The 22,165-nt window shown below is 39.9% G+C and overlaps 2 protein-coding genes across 5 annotated transcripts; both read left to right on the top strand.

Moving 5' to 3' along the window:
• The first annotated feature begins 3,071 nt into the window (after positions 1–3,071).
• On the top strand, positions 3,072–4,621 carry LOC9271189 (cytosolic sulfotransferase 5). The gene has a single exon (XM_015755508.3). It carries the CDS (start codon positions 3,184–3,186, stop codon positions 4,339–4,341), a length of 1,158 nt encoding a protein of 385 aa, XP_015610994.1. The 5' UTR covers positions 3,072–3,183; the 3' UTR covers positions 4,342–4,621.
• Positions 4,622–7,675: 3,054 nt separating this feature from the next.
• LOC4347810 (DNA-directed RNA polymerase IV subunit 1) lies at positions 7,676–22,104 on the top strand. Of its 4 annotated transcripts, none has more exons than XM_015756206.3 (20): positions 7,676–7,928; positions 8,350–8,476; positions 8,652–8,736; positions 8,809–8,929; positions 9,008–9,132; positions 9,704–9,748; positions 9,846–10,109; positions 10,831–10,986; positions 11,363–11,500; positions 13,197–15,074; positions 15,170–15,339; positions 15,426–15,492; positions 15,585–15,703; positions 17,681–17,823; positions 18,435–18,661; positions 18,949–19,122; positions 19,219–19,356; positions 19,692–19,951; positions 20,060–20,171; positions 21,492–22,104. In XM_015756206.3, exons 3-20 carry the CDS (start codon positions 8,653–8,655, stop codon positions 21,672–21,674), a joined length of 4,404 nt encoding a protein of 1,467 aa, XP_015611692.1. In that variant the 5' UTR covers positions 7,676–7,928; positions 8,350–8,476; position 8,652; the 3' UTR covers positions 21,675–22,104. The 4 variants fall into 4 exon arrangements, with proteins under 4 accessions (XP_015611692.1, XP_015611694.1, XP_015611693.1 ...); XM_015756208.3 differs by having other exon boundaries at positions 9,849–10,109; XM_015756207.3 differs by having other exon boundaries at positions 9,707–9,748.
• The last annotated feature ends 61 nt before the right edge of the window (positions 22,105–22,165 follow it).

Here is a 22,165-nt window from a genome sequence, read left to right on the forward strand (position 1 = left end):
GGGGTGGAGCTGGGTTTTTTTCTACTCCACAGCTCCACTTCACCTCAAAAGACCCACTACCCTTTAATTTTTTAGTGTATTTACGCAAAAATGCCACTGAATTACTCCTACCCACCTCTCCTCCCGTTCTCTCTCCTTTGCCAACCAATCCTCTCGAGTCACAACCAGCTGCGGCGGGAGGCGGTGGCAGCGTCGGCGGTGGTAGGCACACGACGACATCAGGGCGGCGGGCAGCGAGCGTGGCGACGAGGCGTTGGAGGCGACTAGACGGCGATGGGCGGAGAGCCGGAGACGAGGTGCGGGAAGCGGCCGACGTGCAGCGACGGCGAGCGGGAGGTGGCCAGTCGGCGGTGGACGGCGCGCGCAACGACGACGCGCAACCGACGGCGGGCGGCGCGCCTGGGATTGGGCAGGCCAGCGGCTAGGGTTTCCTTTTTTTTCAATTTTTTTTTCAGACCTAGAGCTAAAAGCTAGCCAAACACTTCTCAACGACTCTCCAACTCTAACAGGAGCTAGCTCCCACTGGAGTAGGAGTTTGGAGCTAGGAGTTGGAGTTTGGAGCCCTACCAAATGGGGCTAAAGTGTGCATATTCACAAACATATTTTTAATAGATCGAATGCAAATCTATGTGTTTTTGAAGTGATATATCATGTATTAATTAATCTTGTCGAATTTACATTGCTATCTATTTTTTTTCATAACTATGTGGATGGCTTGAAAAAACACTCTAAGGGATAAAATGAATTTTTCCTATTTAATTATTTCTTCATATTTGTCTGTTAGTATATGCCCGTCTATTGAGAGGTAATAAAACCACCACATTTACTTTGGAGTTCTATAATTCACCATATTAATTAAAGAAAACAATAAATAATACTATTAGATTATGGTTGGCTAGATTATAGCTTTAATTTGGAGATTGATCAACAGTGTTGTATACAACTGTGCATTTTATTGTGGAAAACAAAAACAATAACTGCATTAAAAATGTATTTACGAAAAGAGAAGCAATGGTTGTAGATAAAATACAAATCATATTTTGAACATACAGCTCGACACAGTATTGTAGGAGAAAATCCACTAGCGTGTACGAAACTAGGAAATAGATGCAGTGACCGCAACTTCTTTATGGTAAATACACGTATATGGTATATTGGTTTCGATAAAACTAAAATAGCATAGATATTCCCGACATTTTCTTTTGAGTAAATTTTATTTCACTTTGAGCCATCTTTTAACTGATCTTTCTCTTCAGACCATCCTTTAACGGATGGTTTTGCTTTGGACTAGTTAATCTTGCTTGATACTTTAGAATTCGGACCACCATTAAGGCTGTGTTCGGCAGCATAGTTTCTCAATTCTCTCCCCTCTTATTTTTTTCACGCGCACACTTTTCAAACTATTGAATTGCATATTTTTAAAAAAAATTTATATGAAGGTTACTTTAAAAAATTATATTAATCTATTTTTCAAAAAAAAAAAGCTAGAACTTAATTAATTCATGTGCTAAATGAGTTATTCTATTTTACGTGTGCGGTAGATTTGTTCTTAACTGTAAGTAACTAACACTAACGTAACCTAATTATTTTACTCACCTACATCCAACTTACATATGTCAAAGAAATGATCTATATACAACTGTAAGAGTTCATTGATGAGTAGGAACCGGTATAATCGAAATTGTTCATACTTTTCAAAAGAGAGTTAGAGTAATTTAAAGTGCAACAAAGGTAAAGGTAAGATTACCCACTTTGGTTAAAGAGTAATACAAAATAAAACTTCGGTAATAAAAGATAGCCCAAGGTGAAATTTACATTTTTTTAAGAAAAGAACATGTACCCTACGAACACATATATATGCCCTACTATTAAGCACGTACGAAAGACTGAGCCTATAATAATATGCAATCTCTAAAATTATTATTTTAACTAAGGGACCACCTATATATTTGTTGACAAATTTTCTAAATCGTAGTGTAATTACACTATAACTTGTATGTAATTACACTGTAACTTGCATGTAACTACAGTGTAACTTGTATGTAAGTTTCACGTAATTTTGAATCGTTAGATCTATTACAAGATTTGTTCTGGTGAGGAAGAAAAAAAATCACAGCACACAGATATGTGAAAGGATTTGTTCCCACGACCTCTATTTTACTGAAATAACATGTTACCGAGAGATTCTTGAAAGTTACATACAAGTTACATTATAGTTGCAGTGTAATTACACTACGATTGTACTGTAATTACATTTGATAAATTTTTGGAGGAAAACTTGTCGACAAATATATAGCAAATTTGTTAACTAATACAGGTTTGAACCGAGAAATATGGTTGGTCATAAATAAAATAATCCGGACGCAGTCACCATACCTAGGTCGATATTTAATTATTTATTCCAACGCAGAGAAGAATTTTAGAAGAAAGTTTTGTACTCAAATGAACATCATGTTTCAGTTCAAAAAAAAAATCATCCAGTTCAAAAAAAAAATGAACATCATGTTCCAGAAGCTGTTGACACCATATGAATTATTGCAGACGATCCATGTATCACACTCCGTTCATATATTCCTGGGCTGTATTATTTGCACCTGTTGAATGGGCATGTCTTGTGTGTGTTTCTATAAGCCTCTATTCCACCAAACTAAGGATTACAATCTTCTTAATTATAGACATTATTGAGATTTTGGGACTAAAGTACCAAATCAACACAAATATAGAAAAATACTCCCGTAATAAAATGTATTGACTTTGGTCAAAGTCAAACTGTTTTAAATTTCACTGAGTTTATAGAAAATTAGTTTATCTTGGGTAATTAGTTTTAAATTTCCCGTAATAAAATGTATTTACATTATCAAATTAGTTTTATTAAATTAATAATTAAATATATTTTTATAATAAATTTATCTTGGGTCTAAAATATTACTATTTTTTTTATAAACTTATCAAACTTAAAGCTGTTTAACTTTAACCAAAGTTAAAACATGTTACAACATGAAACGGAGTGGAGAGAGTACCTACCCCAAGACCCTGATAAATTGGTTGCTCTCGTCTCTTCTTGCTTACAGAAGAATCCTCGCTTCTGTTTGTTATTCCACGCTTCGTTTTTTTTTTTTTGAATTAATATTCCACGCTTCGTTGCGCAGCTCTCAGTCAAAGCACGCCACCGTATTACGGGAGATGGTCGCCGCCGCCGAGGCCAAAGCCGCCATCGGGGTGGCAACGCCGACGCCGACGGCGGCGCCATGCGGGTCGACAACAACGCCGCGCGATGCCGACGTAGACGACAAGATGACCATCGTCGGCCACCCGGCGGCGTCGCTCCCGCTGGAGACGCGGTGGCCGCCGTTCCCGCTCCGTCGGCTCGGCGGCTTCTGGATGCCCGAGTCCCTCCTGCCGGCCGTCGCGGCCCTCCACACCAGCTTCGCGCCGGCGCCGGATGGCGTGCTCCTCGCCAGCTTCCCCAAGTCCGGCACCAGCTGGCTCAAGGCGCTCGCCTTCGCCGCCGCGAACCGCGCGGCGCACCCGCCCTCCGACGCCGACCACCCGCTCCGCCGTCGCAACCCGCACGACTGCGTCGAGTTCTTCGAGATGCGCCCCGACGAGCACACCGGCGCCACCAGCGACGGCATCGCCGTGGACGCGGCGTCGCCACCTCCGCCGCCGCGCGTGCTCGCCACCCACCTACCCTACTCCCTGCTGCCCAAGCGCATCACCGCCGGCGACGGCTGCCGGATCATCTACATCTGCAGGGACCCCAAGGACACGCTGGTCTCCTTCTGGCACTTCTCCAAGAAGATGGCGGCGACCATGGCGGTGGACGCCGGCGCGTTCACGTTCGACGAGGCGTTCGAGCTCTTCTGCGACGGCAACTGCACCGGCGGCCCGCAATGGCGCCACGTCCTCGAGTACTGGGAGGCGAGCCGGCGGTGCCCCGGCAAGGTGCTGTTCCTCCGGTACGAGGACATGCTGCGGCGGCCGGCGAGCGGCCTGAGGAAGATGGCGGAGTTCATGGGGTGCCCGTTCGCCGCGGCGGAGGAGGCGGCCGGGGTGGCCGACGCCATCGTCGAGCTCTGCAGCCTCGACGAGCTGAGGAGCCTGGAGGTGAACAGGAACGGCACCGACGTGCTCGGGCTGAAGAACGAGTCCTACTTCAGGAAAGGTGTCGCCGGCGACTGGCGCAACCACATGACGCCGGCGATGGCGGCGAGGCTGGACAAGATCGTCGACGACGCCACGCGAGGCTCTGGATTAAGCCTTGCCAATGCAACCCCGTCTCCGCCCATGCATGAAAATGAAATTAAGGGAAATTTAACTATTTACCACTCTTACATTTAACTATTTATCACCCATATTTGAATGACATACTACTACTCTATCCTAAAAAAAAACTCTAGCTACGAACTTAGACATGTATGTGTTTAGATTCGTAGTTAGGATTAATTTTTTTTTACCGATGGGGTATGGGCTTAAGTACTGCAGTTTATTTTTTTCTATATATGTTACTGCGTGTTTCTTCTGTTCTGGATGTGCGGTGTGAAGAAGGATAGTGTGAATTATTTGTAATATAAAATGTGCAGTTCAAAAGATCAAATAGAGTCAAATTTAATTGTTGTTATCCTGACTTTTCTGGGCGTTTGAAAATTGTTTAGCATAGAAGTCCTCTTATTTGACTCCAATTTTCCAACTAGAAGACAAATCTTCGTCATTTCAAATTAGTCATAAATTATGGTACAAATACGTACGCCAGATGATACATGAACGGAAAACAAGTCAAAATTTTGGTTGGATAATAATAAAGCAGTACTACAATAAACAAGACAAAAGCATTTATCCTTTTTTTTAAGGCAAAAGCACTTATCCATGCAAAGAGAGTAACCAACACAGAAACAGGTGGGCCTTGTGGGCCGAGATAAATTTATGGGCCTGTTTACTGGGCCCCACCACCTTAAACTCCCTCCTTTCTCAGCTGGCTTTGCATAGGCTTTGGCTGTGATAATAACTACGGTCATGACACAAGTCTTTTCGTCGGCAACGACCTTTGCATCGTCTTCGCCGACGATCTAAAAGACTTGCGTCAGATGGTTAGAATTTAGAAAACCTGATAGAATTAGGGTGGGTTTAGTTCACGTTAAAATTAAAAATTTGGTTGAAACTGGAACGATATAACGAAAAAGTTAGAAGTTTATGTTTGTAGGAAAGTTTTGATGTGATGTAAAAGTTAAAAGTTTAAAGAAAAAGTTTGAATCTAAACAAGAGCTTTGTGCATTACTTACTCCGGTCTAAAACTTGAGGTCTCTTCGCCTATGATGCTCAATTTTTCAATATTTGTTAATCTCTTTGTAAGGAAAACATTGAAACTGGCTAAGATATTTGTTAATCTCTAGAGTACATGCTCTCCTTACACAGGAACTTATGTACTCCCTCCTAGGGGCGGATTTAGGAATAAAAAATTGGAGGGCTCAATTACATAGTTTCTTTAACCTCTAGCCATCTAGGAACCTTTAGTTTATCATTCATGGTGAGAAAATTGAAGGGAGTGCTCCAGGGGTATCCATGGGTCTTGTGGGTGTATTCATAGTGAGAAAATTGAAGGGATTCGAGTCCCCCCTACACCCACGTTGGATCCGCCCCTGCTCCCTCCATCCCAGAATATAAACAATTTTAAAGTTAGACACAATTATGAAGAAAGTAGGTATAAGTGAATGGTGGAGGGTTGTGATTGATTGAGTAGTGAAGGTATGTGAGAAAAGTGAATGGTGGAGAGTTGTGATTGGTTGGGAAGAGAATGTTGGTGGAAAAGTTGTTATATATTTTAGGACAAATCTTAAGAGTTAAAAGTTGTTGTATTTTGGAACAGATAGATTGTAAACCAACATTCACATATAAATATCAAAGGAATTTTTTTCTTCGCACGTGCATGTTGGATCTTCTGCTTCTGCCCTTAAAGATGGTTACTCTAGTAGTAGCAGGTCGTACAAACAAACGATAAAGAGAATCCGGTTGAATTCAACATAGCCATCGTACGATGTATCTGCAAATGAAAAGTAATTTGTGAATAAAACTTTTATATATGTGTTAAGTGAAAAGATGAGGCCACACCCTTTTTCGTTTGGGTAGATGTACAAGCAGAGCGGTGAAAATAGAGGAGCATCTGCCGCGCACTGGCGCTGTGAAACTGAACGATGTTCTTTACTCTACTTTCCTAACTTATCTCTCTCGTTTTCTGCGCGTATATTTTCCTATTGTTAAATAGTGTAATTTTTTTAAAAAATAATATATATAACAGTTGCTTTAAAAATTATATGTATTAATCATTTTTTAAAATTTTTTTATAGCTAATACATTAATTAATTATGCGCTAAGCCATCGTTTCGTTTTATGTGTAGTAGGGAAGTGTTTCCAACTCAAGTTGGCGAACCCATCCGAAATAGGGGGTTGGGTGCAGAAAATGCCCAATTTAATGATAGCTCATTTTTGGTGGTATGAGTTGTTAGGTACGACTCAAAATACGAGCCAAAGTCAGGGTTCATACTCTCAATACCGGATCGAAATATGCTGAGAGAGGTATCATTGGATTTCGCAGAGTCCGTTGATAAATCGATACAATATATAAAATTTGAATAAATTTTATCAAAACTTACAATTTGATTTGAATTTTTTTGTACTTAGCCCAAAACCGAGAGATTCGTGTTTCTAGAGACGAGTAAAAATATGGGCCAGAGGGTGTCGGTAACCAGTTTTGGATGGTGCAAAAGGTGGTGAAGTTGCTAGGAATGAAAGATGGAGGCAGGATAGGACGGGGCAAGCCGAGAAGGAGCTAACCTGATCGAGTTTACTGAAAGGAATGCTAGTGGGAGGTCGCCATTGTTCACAACTCAATTGCTAATGCAGTCATGTTCTAGCTGAGTTAAAAGCGGATGAGACGAGAAGCTTCTTGATCTAATTCAAGAAATGCTCATGGGCTAGTCTGGAGTTAGCAATGGAATTCCCATAGGAGCACGGAAGATGCATATGGGTTTGATCCTAACCGCGGTTGCAAAATTGCCCATGCACGTGAACATGCACCCATGACCAATGAGCATGGTTTACACGGTTGATCGCTAAATTTCCAACCTCATCGATATCATGGTTTTCGATAAATTTTGATTGAATTTCGACCAAATCTACCATTTAACCTTCGAAATTCCAATCGAAACTTAATTCCGAGCCGTATCGAAACATCAAAATTTCGTGAAATTTGACTGGTTTTCATCGGAATTGTGAACCCTGCCAATGAGACTGAACCCATGAGCGACTCTCACGTCTCTCTTTGAGAAATTTAGGATTGTGCCATTCTAAAAAAGGATTTATCCAAATACCATCTCTCAAACACGCTTTAATAATATGCTAAAACGGTGTCCGAACAGCCAAAATGAATATTCTTATATTCCTATCCAAATATCGCAGGTTTTAATTCCTCAAATCGAAAAAATAGAAATAGAATCCGTTTGGTTTCCCAAAACACCAGTGATCATATCCAGTTCGTGACTCTAGCTGTGATTGTGAACCGTAGTTACCTTTTTCACCACCGCCCAAATAGGAGCATATCACGGCTCACGGCGGCATCGACGATCCTCAGCCGTCGGATGTGTTTCGGCTTTTGCACAGATCCCCATATGCCGCGGGGGCCGAAAAAAGTGTCGCGATAGTCGCGCCCTCCAACTCCAACTCCGCCGCTCTCTCCGCTTCCGTTCCCCTCTCCTCCTTCCTCCGTTCCCCTCACCGGCCGGGAGCGCCGCCCCGCGCCGCCGCGCCTCTGATCACGCCGCCGCCGACGCCGAGACCCCCTCTCCGCTCGGTCCACCCGTCCTCTTCGGGAGGGCGGCGCCGCGAACGAATCTCCAGCCCCACCTCCGGCTCCGGGCATTGTTGGAAAAACCCAGGTAAACCCCTGTTCACTCGTAAGTAACGAAGCGTAGGCAGGGAGAGCAAAGCGAGCAGCCATGGCTGGCGGCGTCCGGGAGGGGAGGGAGATTGAGATGGCGCCACGCCGGGCGACGATTTTGCTGGGGCGGATAGGGTGATCGTGTTCGTAGGCGGCGGCGCGGCCACGCGCGCGTCTAGGCGGGGAGGCTCGGCCATGAGCGGTGAGCGGCCGGCAGGCTGGGTGCCGGGAATCGCCGATCGCGGGCGGCGCTGCTCCATTTGCTGGCTAGGCTGGGCCGGTGGGCAGTTGAGAGTCATTCAATGCCCACTACTTAGTACTCTATTTTCGTCATGCAATCGCCAGCGTGCTCTATTTGGTTTGTGTTTGTTTGTTTTAGGACTCAAATCGAGCTTGTTTTCCTTCCCATGCACATGCAGGGTGAACGCTTCGAGGGCTGGAGCAGCTGCTGTTGCGTGGCACTGATTTTCGTCATCTTGCGTTGCTGAGGCCGTTTTAGTTGCCCAGGCTTCCTAAAATTCCTGCCTCCTCTGCCACTGGCTGAAGGTTGTTAGTTGTTACCAATCTTTTTTTATGGACAGCTGTCATTGGACCTGCAATTTTGTAGTGGATATATGCTATTCCAATGCATGCATACTTTTTGCAAAGATAAGTGGAATGTGGGGCTTTAACAGGGTACTTGTATGTATGTTAATGTTTTCTAGTCGTGTTTATTGTTCAGGATGGAGGAGCCAAGTCTTGAGGTGAAAATGCCTGAAGCTGATCTGAAGGCCGTCAAATTCAGCCTCATGACCAGTTCAGACATGGTAATCTTTCACACTGGCTGTAGATTTAACTTACTGTCATTAGAAATAACCATCGAATTTGTGTTATTTCAGGAAAAGTTAAGTAGTGCGAGTATTATTGAAATGTGTGATGTGACTAATGCCAAGTTGGGATTACCAAATGGTGCACCACAGTGTGCAACCTGTGGATCGCAAAGCGTACGTGACTGTGATGGTAAGTAAATATTAATTATGCAGCATCATATAACACGTCTTTTTTCTCCATTTGCTAACTGGTAGGAGTAATTGTTAGGTCATTTCGGTGTTATTAAGCTGGCAGCAACCGTGCATAATCCATGTTTTATTGAGGAAGTTGTCCAGTTGCTGAATCAGATATGTCCAGGCTGTCTCACTCTGAAGCAAAATGGGGACACAAAGGTTTGTAGTCACCAGATTGATGTAGTTTCATCCTGAACAAGCAATTTATTCTTTTTTTCACAAAACCTATAAATATCAAATTCCTAATTCTCTAGTGACAAAGCATCTTCAGTCAATGAGAGGCTCTCAAGAGCTCATCCAAGCAATTTACTTGATGCCCAGTTATGGGTTTCTTTCGCCAGTGTCCAACTTCTTACAAGTTTTCACCTAAGGAGTTTAGTTACTTTTTACTTGTGGTCAACTGTATCACCCCCTTCCCCCACCAAGGCCCAATTGTTCCATGTTTGGGCTGGTTTAATAACTACAGTAATATGAGAATTGCATATAAAACTTGGGGTTTAGGACTTATACAATGGGGACGGAAATCCTGAGTATTATATCAACTGCCTTAACGTGAGCACAGAGTTACTGTTAACTTATTGGCCTAGTTTATTTAGCTATCGTCATAAGCTTTTATTGCAGAAGGCAGTAGACCTTTTTTTTTTTTGCTTTCTTTGTATATTGATGATGAATTAGTGAAAACCTTATCATTTATTTCCTTAACACATTCTTCTTTTTTTCTTAATTAAAGAAGACTGATGGGACAACAATTCAGACAACTTGCAAGTATTGCTCAGTAAGTGCATGTGCAGATATTTTGTGCATATTTCTCTCTCATATATTTTGTGCATATTTCTCTCTCTTGTATTAAACATTGTGTTTTTCCTGGACAGAAGGATGGAGCAAAACTTTACCCTAGTGTAATCTTTAAGATGCTAACAAGTCCAAGAGTAACACTATCCAGGAGTAAACTTCACCGTAACACTAGTGTGATGGACAAAATTTCAATTATCGCAGAAGTTGCTGGTGGGGTGACACATAATTCCAAGAACAAAGCTCCCCATGAAACCCTTCCCCAAGATTTCTGGGATTTCGTACCTGATGATAACCAACCACCTCAATCCAATGTGGCTAAGAAAATATTGTCACCATACCAAGTAATGTATCTTTTAGCTATCCAGTTGAAAAAAATTCTCTTTTGTACTGTCTTGCAGGATAGACTTCAATAGTACTTCAGTTCTGTATCTATCTACTTTCAAGAAAATTATTCTCTTTTATTTGCTGAAATCTGCCAATTTGGTTACTGTTAATTTTGGCTCAAATGCAAGTTATAGCGCTCTTATTGGTTGCTTTGATTCAAAAATTTAAAACACACAGAAAACATAACGATACTGTTCTAGTAACCATAAATATGATATATTATGATTCTCACCTGGTAAAAAATTGTTTTGTATGACTATAAAACTCTTCCCAGATTATCTGGTATGGATCACCAACTTGATGCATAATGGGTCAATATGGACCCATAGCCATATAGCATGATGAATAAAGTTTGACCACTCTTCGATGAAATCATGATATGCCTTCTGGTTTGCTCTTGTAAGTGAAAGGCGAAAGTATGCTGTGTAGAACATATTACAATACAATCCGTCATCAAACTTATAACTCTGGGGCCATATCAATGTCTAAAATGACTATTGCTTGTGATCGGTAGGAGTACTTTATTAAGGTTCTTTCAGAAGTGGGTATGCAATTCTAGTTGGATACTGAACTGGCATGACATATTCCATCGATTCATCGCATTCCTTCATATAAATAAACAAGATGCTTATCACAATTAATGAATTATCCTTATACTCATTATTTCCATTTTTTCAGGTCTTTCACATGCTAAAAAACCTTGACCCTGAACTTATCAATCAGGTTACTCCAAGGCGGGAACTATTGTTCCTGTCATGTTTGCCAGTGACTCCTAACTGTCATCGTGTTGCAGAGATGCAATATGGACATTCAGATGGCCCCCGGTTAGCTTTTGTTAGTGTCAACTCTCTTTTAATATATTGTTTGTTTCATCGCTTTCAAGACTTGTCTTCTCCTTAAACTACTAGTATTAATATACTCTAACCATCTGTATACTGGATAGAGTTAAATCTTCCAGTGAGTTATCAAATAGTCATTTAATCAACGAGAGAGCTTAGAGTAGCTTCTCAACATCTTTATTAAAAAGGTTTCTTCATTGTACTGTCTGATCTAACCTTACTTTTGTGCCAAGAGGAGGCAGCACTTTATTTTGTTCCCATGGTTTAGTTGAACTAGCTTGTGATAGGGGTTTGACAGACATGCTTGAGCGCATATTTTCAATATTTTCGCATCTCAATTATGAACTAATACTTTCTTCATTCCATGGTAGGATGACCGGACAAAAGCATATAAGAGGATGGTTGATGTTAGTAAGAGAATTGATGATTGTCGCCAGCATCCACAGTTCAGTGTTTTTGCAAGTTCAGTTGTCACAAGCCGCGTTATGGAGTGCTTGAAATCATCCAAGGCAACATAGCTAAAACCTTACTCTAAAGCAGTACCTATGTAGCATCGTGCACTTTGTCTTGATATGTTTTTCCAGTTGTCATATTGGCATTAATTTGTTATAGTACTTTTGGATGCACAATTTTTCTGAACTTTCTACATCCACTAAAATTTACCTATAATTTATCTTGGTGTTCTGATAAATCATAGTATCAGAACTTCAAATTTGGTTGGATAAGGCATGGTTTGTTTAACTATATCTTGTCTCTTGTGTTTAAACACATGCATATGTACATCACAAGTGTGGCATCTTGACAAACCATTGCAGTGGAAATTACGTTGTGCCCTGTTGTTTTGTTCATTTATCTCCATCTTATGTTTCCCTTATTTGGTTCACACATATAAAATAACTATTTGCCACTCCCATAAAGATGTTTGTAATAACTTGTCACTTGAAAGATGTCAACTAATTACTTGTCACTTGGAAGATGTCAACTAATTACTTGACATCTAATAGTTGAGTCCTCTTAATAAAAAACCCATTTTAGCCATTTTTCACACTCTACCTTCTAATCATCGGGCCGACCTAAATTCATACCTACTGTGTTGTTCACCCTTCTAGCGATCGGAGTCGGAGATCAGCATCTTTGCTGATTATTCCTTCCGTGACACAAGGACGCACACTCATTTTAGCCATTTTTCACACTCTACCTTCTAATCATCGGGCCGACCTAAATTCAGACCTACTGTGTTGTTCACCCTTCTAGCGATCGGAGTCGGAGATCAGCATCTTTGCTGATTATTCCTTCCGTGACACAAGGACGCTGTAAAGTTCCCTTCCATAGACAGGGATGGCGTGTGGTCGAACCTTCCGCATGCCAATGACGGTACTGCAAGGTAGTGAACAGTGTCCTTCCTTTGCACGAGAGGGAGAATAGGTATTGCAGAGACTGAATCGAAGGTTGCAGTGGAGACCAAGGTGATTGGAGCAGGTTCTCTTCCCTTTTTCGGCGGTGGTTGCGTGCATCGGCTATGGCTTTTCCTGCCACTGTGTTCTCTACCAGCATAATTGACTTGGGGGAGCACAAGGTAGGGATGCCCCGTCTGGGATAAGAAAAGATGTTGATCTCTTGTGGCTAGATGATTATGGATTAAGGCAGGCCTGATGATTATGGAGTAAAGTGTAAAGAAGTGGCTAAATTGGTGTTTCTAAGAGCACTAAACTATTAGATGGTAAATAATTAATTGGCATCTGTTAAGTGGTAAACTATTAAAGTCATCAATATGTCGTGGCAATTAATAAATTACCCTACATATTATGTTATACTGAATGTGACGTCATTTAAATCATTAATAATTAACCAGATTGATAATGTTGTTTTGAGTGATTAAGCACAACCTACAAAATTATTTGTTCTTTTCCTAGTTTAACTAATGTTTTGCTCAATTAATTTGAAAGGAGGAGCATACAAGTGTTTTGAAACAAGAAGGATCAGTATAAAAATCTTATTTCAAAAACTTAAAATTTTAATGCGGAAAAAGTAATAATAAGTTATGGTTGATACCTTGCTGTATTCATTATCACTATTATTTCACAACGGGAAAGCCAAACGAATTTCTTCACAGGACCTGGGTTGTTTAAGTTGACAATTGCGCTTACAGCTTATGTTGCATGGTTGATTTCGCTTGATTTGCTAACATCCTTGTGCATTTTGCAGTTATACTCAAGAAAGTCAGATGGTGAAGACCCTACATCTCCAGATACATATGGAACCAAATGGCTAAAAGACATCATTCTCAGCAAAAGATCCGACAATGCATTTAGGAGTATAATGGTTGGGGATCCAAAAATTAATTTAAATGAAATCGGTATTCCTACGGATTTAGCTTTGAACTTGGTTGTTTCTGAGCAAGTTAGTTTTTACAACTTTGAAACCATAAATTTAAAGTGCAACTTGCACCTTCTTACCAAGGAAGTACTGCTTGTCCGTCGAAATGGGAAGCTTATTTTTGTTCGGAAGGCAAACAAGCTGGAAATTGGTGATATTGCCTATAGACTATTGCAGGATGGTGATCTTGTTCTTGTAAATAGGCCGCCTTCAGTTCATCAACATTCTCTCATTGCCCTATCTGCAAAGCTTCTGCCAATTCAATCTGCTGTGGCAATCAACCCTCTGTGCTGTGACCCTTTCAAAGGAGACTTTGATGGGGACTGTTTGCATGGATATGTACCCCAAACCCTGCAATCAAGAGTTGAGCTTGATGGGCTAGTTAGTTTAAGCGGCCAAATGTTAAATGCTCAAGATGGGCGAAGTTTGGTGTCATTAACACATGACTCCCTAGCTGCTGCACATCAGTTAACAAGTGCAGATGTTTTCTTGCAGAAAGCTGAATTTCAACAACTTCAATTGTTATGCTCTTCTATCTCACCGACACCAGAGCCATCAGTAGTTAAATCTGCAAACTTTCAAGGTTCTCTTTGGACTGGTAAGCAACTATTTGGTATGCTGCTACCTTCTGGTATGAATATCAGTTTTGATCAGAAGCTACACATCAAAGACAGTGAAGTGCTTACCTGCTCATCAGGATCTTTTTGGCTACAGAACAACACATCTAGTGTTTTTTCTGTCATGTTCAAAGAGTATGGTAGTAAGGCTCTTGAGTTCCTTTCTTCCACCCAAGATGTACTATGTGAATTCTTAACCATGAAGGGTTTAAGTGTTTCCCTGTCAGATTTCTATCTATTCTCAGATCATTACTCAAGGAAAAAACTAAGTGAGGAAATTCATCTTGCATTGGATGAAGCGGAAGAAGCTTTTCAAATCAAGCAAATATTGCTAAATACAGTTTCGATACCAAATCTGAAGCATTATGATGGACCTGATAATCTATCAAACTCTCATGGACAATCTGATTTTACTCAGGTCAGTCTGCCCATCATTAAATCTTCAATCACAGGATTTAAGAGTGTCTTCAATGATCTGTTGAAGATGGTACTTCAACATGTGAGTAAAGATAATTCAATGATGGCAATGATTAACTCTGGGAGTAAAGGTAGTGTTCTGAAGTTTGTCCAGCAAACTGCATGTGTTGGTCTTCAACTTCCAGCGAGTACATTTCCCTTCAGAATTCCTTCGGAACTATCATGTGTTTCCTGGAATAGACAAAAATCTCTCAATTGTGAAATCACCAACAACACAAGTGAATGTATGGCAGGCCAAAACATGTATGCTGTGATCAGAAATTCTTTTCTTGATGGACTAAATCCGTTAGAATGTCTACTACATGCTATATCTGGCAGGGCAAATTTCTTTAGCGAAAATGCTGATGTTCCTGGGACATTGACGAGGAAACTAATGTATCACCTGAGAGATACATATGTTGCTTATGATGGGACTGTTAGAAGTTCTTATGGGCGGCAAATAGTTCAGTTTTCTTATGATACTGCTGATGGCATGAACAATGATCATGATCTTGAAGGTGAACCTGGTGCCCCTGTTGGCTCTTGGGCCGCTTGTTCCATTTCAGAAGCTGCATATGGAGCTTTGGATCACCCAGTTAATGCTTTAGAGGATTCCCCTCTTATGAACTTGCAGGTTCTTGGTCTGCTCTTTAATGGTCTATCGTTGTCATGTTATCCCTTTCATCTTTCTTTTTGACAGGATTTTAACTTTAGTACTTTGCTGTGCAGGAAGTTTTGAAGTGCCATAAGGGTACAAAATCTGCAGTTCATACTGGTTTGCTTTTCCTATCGAAGTATCTAAAGAAGTATAGATATGGTTTTGAGTATGCATCGCTAGAAGTTAAGGATCATCTAGAGCGAGTGGACTTCTCTGATTTGGTTGACACGGTTATGATTTTGTTAGTACATTTTATCCGTGACTTTCTTCACCTTCTAATATTGTTCATTTTAGTAATCTCCATGTTGGTTTCATTTTGTTATCTAGATATGGCAGCTCTGATATGCAGAGAACACAAGGAAATCCATGGATCACTCATTTCCATTTAAGCGAGGTTTTTTTTTTTTTGAAGTAAAATGCTCATGATTTCATAGGGACATTTGGATTGGAATCTAAATGTATGTTTAAAATTGTATGTATATGTAGGAAACAATGAAGATAAAAAGGTTACGACTGGGATTTATTGTAAGAGAGCTCATTGACCAATACAATGCCTTAAGAAAAAAGTTGAACAATATGATACCTTCAGTTTGTATTTCATACAGGTATTTCAGAAACTACATGTTATGCATGATTCTCTATATGTGGAAACTGTTTCCATCAACTACCTCCCTGTTTACCTTACCTGAAAAAGAAGCAGCAAGTTACAGAAGTAGTTGGTGTATAAGAAATACTACCTCCGAACCAAAATATAGTAACTTTTGGCTATGAATCTAGACACACAATAGTCCATATTCATAGCTAAAAATGCTTATATTTTGGGACAGAGGGAGTAGGTGCTAGTCGTTTCATACTGGCATATTACATGGTACAAAGTAATTACTTGGTTAGTATCATCAATTTATAATATATGCTTCATTTCTTTCGTCGAACATGAACCTGCATGATTCAAAAGGGAAACAAATGTGCTTGTACAGGTATCTATTATTATACTCACCCATCCCAAAATCTAGCAACTTCTATCGTTCAAACTTTGTTCCAAAATATAACAACTTCTCCACCTACTTCGTCATCTCAACTAATCACAACCATCTCCCATTTAATTTTTCAACCTACTTCCTCATATCAACCAATCACAACTACCCCTCATTTAATTTCACCCCTCTTCTTAATCTCCGTGAAAAACTCTAGAAGTGCTTATATTTTGGGACGGAGGGAGTGTTATTGAAATAATAAAAACAAGCCTTCACGATAACAATGTAGATTGAAGGTAATTGGGTTTGAACCCCCATTTCACAAATTAACTTACAATATTTTTAGCAGATGTTTTCAATTATTTATAGTGAAACTGTTTAGTCAAAGACTATAAACAAATATGGTCGAAGCTAGTGAAAACCTGTGCACCGGTAGGTGGTCTATGAGTAAAATTCTAGTGCAAAAATAGTAAAATTTTGTTTTGTGCAAGTGGAAAGCAAAATCCATTACCTTGGTAAAGCTATTCTGCACATAGGAGTACAAATATATAATGTGCTACTGTGTGTGTGTGTTTACATGTTGAATAAACTGTATTTTCAACACTGTGAGGAATTTGGCTAGTTGTCACACATATGTACCCAGAAAGAATAAATGAAAATATTAAACCTTAGGAGAAAACGAACAGGTGATACCACATCCTGTGTGGTAGACTCTAGTTGGTCTCTCATCTAACTAATTGATCAAACAAGTTCCCTACTTGATTGTTGAGTGCAAATCAAGTTCGACATACACCACATGAGCTAATTACATTGACAATAGATGCTAGCCCAGTCTTAGTGCCACACAGGCAGCATGCAATCCACATGCCACATGGGTGCTACATTTCATACTAAATAAGGAAGGTAAAATAAAACATGGTACTCCTCTGTTCTATTGAACGGTTCTTTGTCCTCCTGCCACTCTGTATACATCAAACACCACAAACACCAGTCAAGTTTTGAACCCCCTCAGGCTAGGCTGATGTCGTCGTCGTTGAAAGTAGTCCCCAATTGCATGTTTTGAATTTGATTTGCACCCACCAGTCAAGTTCTGTGACTAGTTTGGTCAGTTTGCAAAAGGAGGGACTAGCTTGCACTGACCTTGGTGGTTGTGAGAGTTTATTTGTTCCCCATTTAGTATTTTTTTTGTTTTATTGTAATTTATTTGGGCAACTTTAGGAGTTCAGGATAACAATTCTAGATACACCATGCATTGATGGGGAACCCCACATAAGTGACAACCCAAAAAAACATACGTGTTATTAATCTTTACTTACTGAAATTTCTACAGTTGTCTATTTTTGAATTGCATTATGTGTTTGCCATCAGAAATTTCATGCCCTGCCCAAGTAATGTTTGCGCATCAATCTTTCATCTAATATATCATGTCAGTAAATGTAACCTGTCTGTTAAGCTCTCAAACAACTGTATTTGTTTTAGGACTGGGCATCGCAGCTGATTATAGAATGCATATACATGTTTCATGTTACTTATGCTAGTAGCTATCCTATTATCTCTTTGTAATTCCCATGACAAATCGTTTGCCATTTGGTATTCTATGCCCTGCAGCAAATGTTCTGTAGGCAACGAGTGTGTCAAGAATAGGAGCTGTTGCGTCACTATGGTAGCCCAGGTGGAATCCAACTCCACGTCTCAATTGGACATTATCAAGGAAAGAGTGATTCCGAGCATCCTGGCCACACTATTGAAAGGTTATTCTGTCTTGATGGATCCAACCCCCCCCCCCCCTCCCTACACACCCACACCCACACCCCACAAAAAAAAATCTTCTCAATGTTCGATCTAAGCTTTATTTCTATGTTTTTTGAAAACAAAGCTAGATTTGTTTTTTTTTCATGTTTTTGAAAACAAACCATGACCTGTTTTGTTATTTTAATATGGCATACTTAACCACAAGTCCAATACACAGTAGACGACATTTTATAGAGTTAGTTCTGTTATTGCCACTAATAGGCCAATAGCCATCTAACCACACAAGGAAACGTTTCGTGAAAATGTACTACTTGGTGTATGCCAGATACACCAAGTTGAGTTATTTTAGCACTCTTTAAAAAACCATTCCTGTTGTTATAATTTGACATTTCTCTATATTATGTTTCATAAATATGAGAATTAAGGTCTTAGAATATAGAAAGGGATCTTTAGGTCCGAATTTGGTTTGCAAAAGCATAATTCTAATTTGCAAACCAGCGGTCCATTGATCCATGAAGAACCCAGTACAATTCACCTGATAGAATTTGAGCTGTTGTGTCATCCTCTTAGACTGAAAACACATGTGCTGCTTGATTTCCTTCATTTGCAGGATTTTTGGAATTTGAGAATGTTAAGGTCGAATGTCAACAGGATAGTGAACTTGTTGTGAAAGTCGGTATGTCTGAGCATTGCAAGACAGGCAAGTTCTGGGCGACACTACAAAATGCTTGCATACCAATAATGGAGTTGATTGATTGGGAACGGAGCCGACCAGAGAGAGTATATGATATTTTCTGCTCATATGGCATAGACTCAGCATGGAAATACTTTGTTGAAGTATGATACTGCTTTTCATTCTGGTTTCACTGTTCCATGAGTTTCTGTGTAAAATAGTGTCAAATCTAATTGCTTGTGATAATTTCTACTTCCTCCGTTTCATATTATATAAGACTTTCTAGCATTGCCCGCATTCATATATATGTTGATGAATCTAGACATATATGCGTGACTAGATTCATTAATATCTATATGAATGTGGGCAATGCTAGAAAGTCTTATAACCTGAAACGGAGGTAGTACTATAGTTTACAACATTTTGGTTTTCATTTGCTTTTGTTTTTCAGTCTTTAAGATCAACAACAGATGCTATTGGAAGGAATATCCATCGACAGCACTTACTGGTTGTGGCAGACTGTCTGTCTATAAGTGGGCAGTTCCACGGGCTAAGCAGTCAAGGTTTAAAGCAACAAAGGGCTTGGTTATCAATCTCCTCGCCATTTTCGGAAGCATGCTTTTCTGTGAGCAATCTTACCTTTCTCAGTGATTATTTACTTGTATGAGATTTCCTTTTAAAGTGTTCTGAACATATTCTGATTTTATGGCTTTTTTGGCAGAGGCCTGCATATAGCTTTATAAATGCTGCAAAGCGAGATTCAGTGGACAATCTCTCTGGTGCTCTAGATGCAATTGCCTGGGGCAAAGAACCTTGTGCTGGGACATCAGGTCCTTTCAAGGTTCTATACTCCGGAAAGGTGTGTACTATAACTTCCCTGCTTAAGCAGCGACAGCAATTTTTTGATGTACTTTAACGTGCTCCATTAATTTATGATTCTATATTCCGGAAAGGTGTGTACTGTAACTTCCCTGCTTAAGCAGCCACAACAATTTTTTAGATGTTCTTTAACGTGCTTAATTTATGATTGATATAAAATGAAGTGAAGCTATTATATTATATCTCTATGATGTTGATTAGTGAAATTGCGCTACATTAATTTTATACAGGTTTTGAATTGCACTGTTTGCTTCTGTAATCAATGGATGTTCAGATATTCAAATTGGCTGATTACATTTACTTTTTTTGTTGCAGTCACAAAAGACAAAACAAAACAAGAATATCTATGACTTTCTACATAACCCCGAAGTTCAGGCTTTGGAAAAGAATTTTATGGATACCTACAAACAAAGGACTGAAAAACCTTCCAAGCAGAGATCAGCATTCAGTTCTAAAGGCAATGCTACCATCAATGGTGGTACCATATCTGTCAATCAGAAGTTTCTTGATTCTAAAGTTGGCATATGGGAGAACATCATTGACATGCGCACTTGCTTGCAAAATATGCTAAGAGAGTATGCTATATCACTATCCGTGGAATTGTTTCTGATAGTTATTTTCCTTTTACAAAATTCTAGCTTTAGTATCCTTTATATTTAATGTCCTCTTCTACTTGCATGAAGGTACACATTAAATGAAGTTGTCACGGAACAAGATAAATCATGCTTGATAGAGGCGTTGAAATTTCATCCTAGAGGATATGACAAGATTGGTGTGGGGATAAGAGAAATCAAGGTAGGTTGTATAAATGCATTTCCTTTTCTGCATGGCCCTTGTCTTTTCACACTAATATAAAGGGTCTATCTATACAACATGCAACACAAAATTGAAGAAAAAACAATCAGATTTTTGCGCCGCATGATCACAAACGAGTGAACATAGATTATAGGTCTGATCATCTAAACAGTTTTAGGAGTTCACCCCAATCGGGCTGGCCTGCTTCTGAAGCCCATTTTCCTTTACCCGCCCATATATGTATTGGGTTGATTCTACACTTTGCAACTAGATGGGCAGCTTGGGCTGATTCATCTATGCAGTCAATTAAGCAGCTAGATTGTGTAAAAAAAATATAGTAGATGCAATAGATTGTGCTTGTTGAAACTGTACAGATATTGCATATATGCATGTAGAAAGTTAAGAGTTGAATCTAAAAACTACAGTATTCATAACCTAAATTATACAATATTACATAGTTCAATGTAAATTTTGTTGATCTCAAATGAACGAAGAGCAGAATTGGCTCTCTAAGAGTTAGTCATGGAGGAAAAGATCTACAGTAGAGTTAGCAATGCAACCGTATCACAAGAGGGGCAGTGCAAGCTGCAAACTAGTTTTATCGGGTACAGAAGAAAATAAGGCATGAATCCCAAAGACATCCAATAGCTACAAAAGCAACTGTAATCCCATCAAAATTGTGGCAACATATGTATAGCATTTCCGAATATAAATTCAAATTTTCATTGATTACAGACTGCAGTAATAGTTCTCTTATGGCTAAAAAAATAGTAGCACTATCTTTCTTCATGCCTATGTGTGTTAATATTCTTGGTTTTAACATGCAAGCGCCCCTAGTGAACTGTCCAATTAATGTGGTAGGTATGGGGGTTGTGTTCAATATAATTAGGAATCAGGGTCCAGTTGTGAGTCTATCAACCAAGGTAACCCTGGTTCAAACAAATAAAAGGCCCTGTATGGCTCTAGCTGTGTGTTCCCCTAAGTATGGGTTAAGTAAGACATGGCCTGTGGCAATGGAGTCCCTGTTATGGAGCTGGCTTTCGAGGCTTTTTCTGGACCTCAAACTCAATGCCTTCGGGATGTTCTCCCCTAGGGTGGAGTTATTTTTTTATTGTAATATTTCCAAGCACTGTTAACTTCTTGATGTTGAAGAAATCTTGCCACCACCCCACCCCTGCTGCGATTACCACTTACCACCTGATGCATTCTTTCTTACAACCATTTTTTTGTATGATATATCAAAAGCACCCCGTGTTGCATTATGATTATTCTTCATTCTAGCATGTTCTGATCGAAACACATGTTGCGTGCTACATACAGATTGGAGTGAATCCTGGTCACCCGAACTCAAGGTGCTTCATTGTACAAAGGAGTGACGATACTAGTGCAGATTTCTCTTACAACAAGTGTGTCCTTGGTGCTGCAAACTCTATCTCACCTGAACTTGGAAGTTATATTGAGAAGATACTATCTAATAGAGCAATTCGGCCACATCAGTTGTAGGGTGAGCTTTCAAATACTTTAGGAACAAGAAATCTTCAGAAGCAACTTAGGGTGCTCAATTTACCCAGATGACGATAGATATAGGTGAATGTTGTTTTTTGTCTTCTTCAGTTAACAGGGCTCAAAGGGCTCTGCAGGAATTAAGACAGGGTTGTGCGTCAACTCAACTCAACCAATCTAGGTATTAGCTCTTTTTTTTTTTCAAATTAGTGGAGCTACAGATGGCCGGCCTGAGCCTTAGTGGCCCACTGCCATTAGAGGGTTTACGGATACTGTAACCCTTCATTTTCTCTCCAAGGATAGGTAGTGGCACTTAGAAATGCAATAGGCGTTGTCGTTACCCTTTGCATCATCTGTCCTGTTGTAAAGCGAAAAACGAGGACTGATGATCCATATTCGAAATGAGAACTCCAAAATTTTGGTGGTTCAATTACCGGAGGGGCATTTTTTATGTGTTAATCTTTTTAAAGAGGGGCATTAACTGGGTGAGA

Source organism: Oryza sativa, chromosome 9 (genome assembly GCF_034140825.1).
Source record: "Oryza sativa Japonica Group chromosome 9, ASM3414082v1".
Classification (NCBI taxonomy): domain Eukaryota; kingdom Viridiplantae; phylum Streptophyta; class Magnoliopsida; order Poales; family Poaceae; genus Oryza; species Oryza sativa.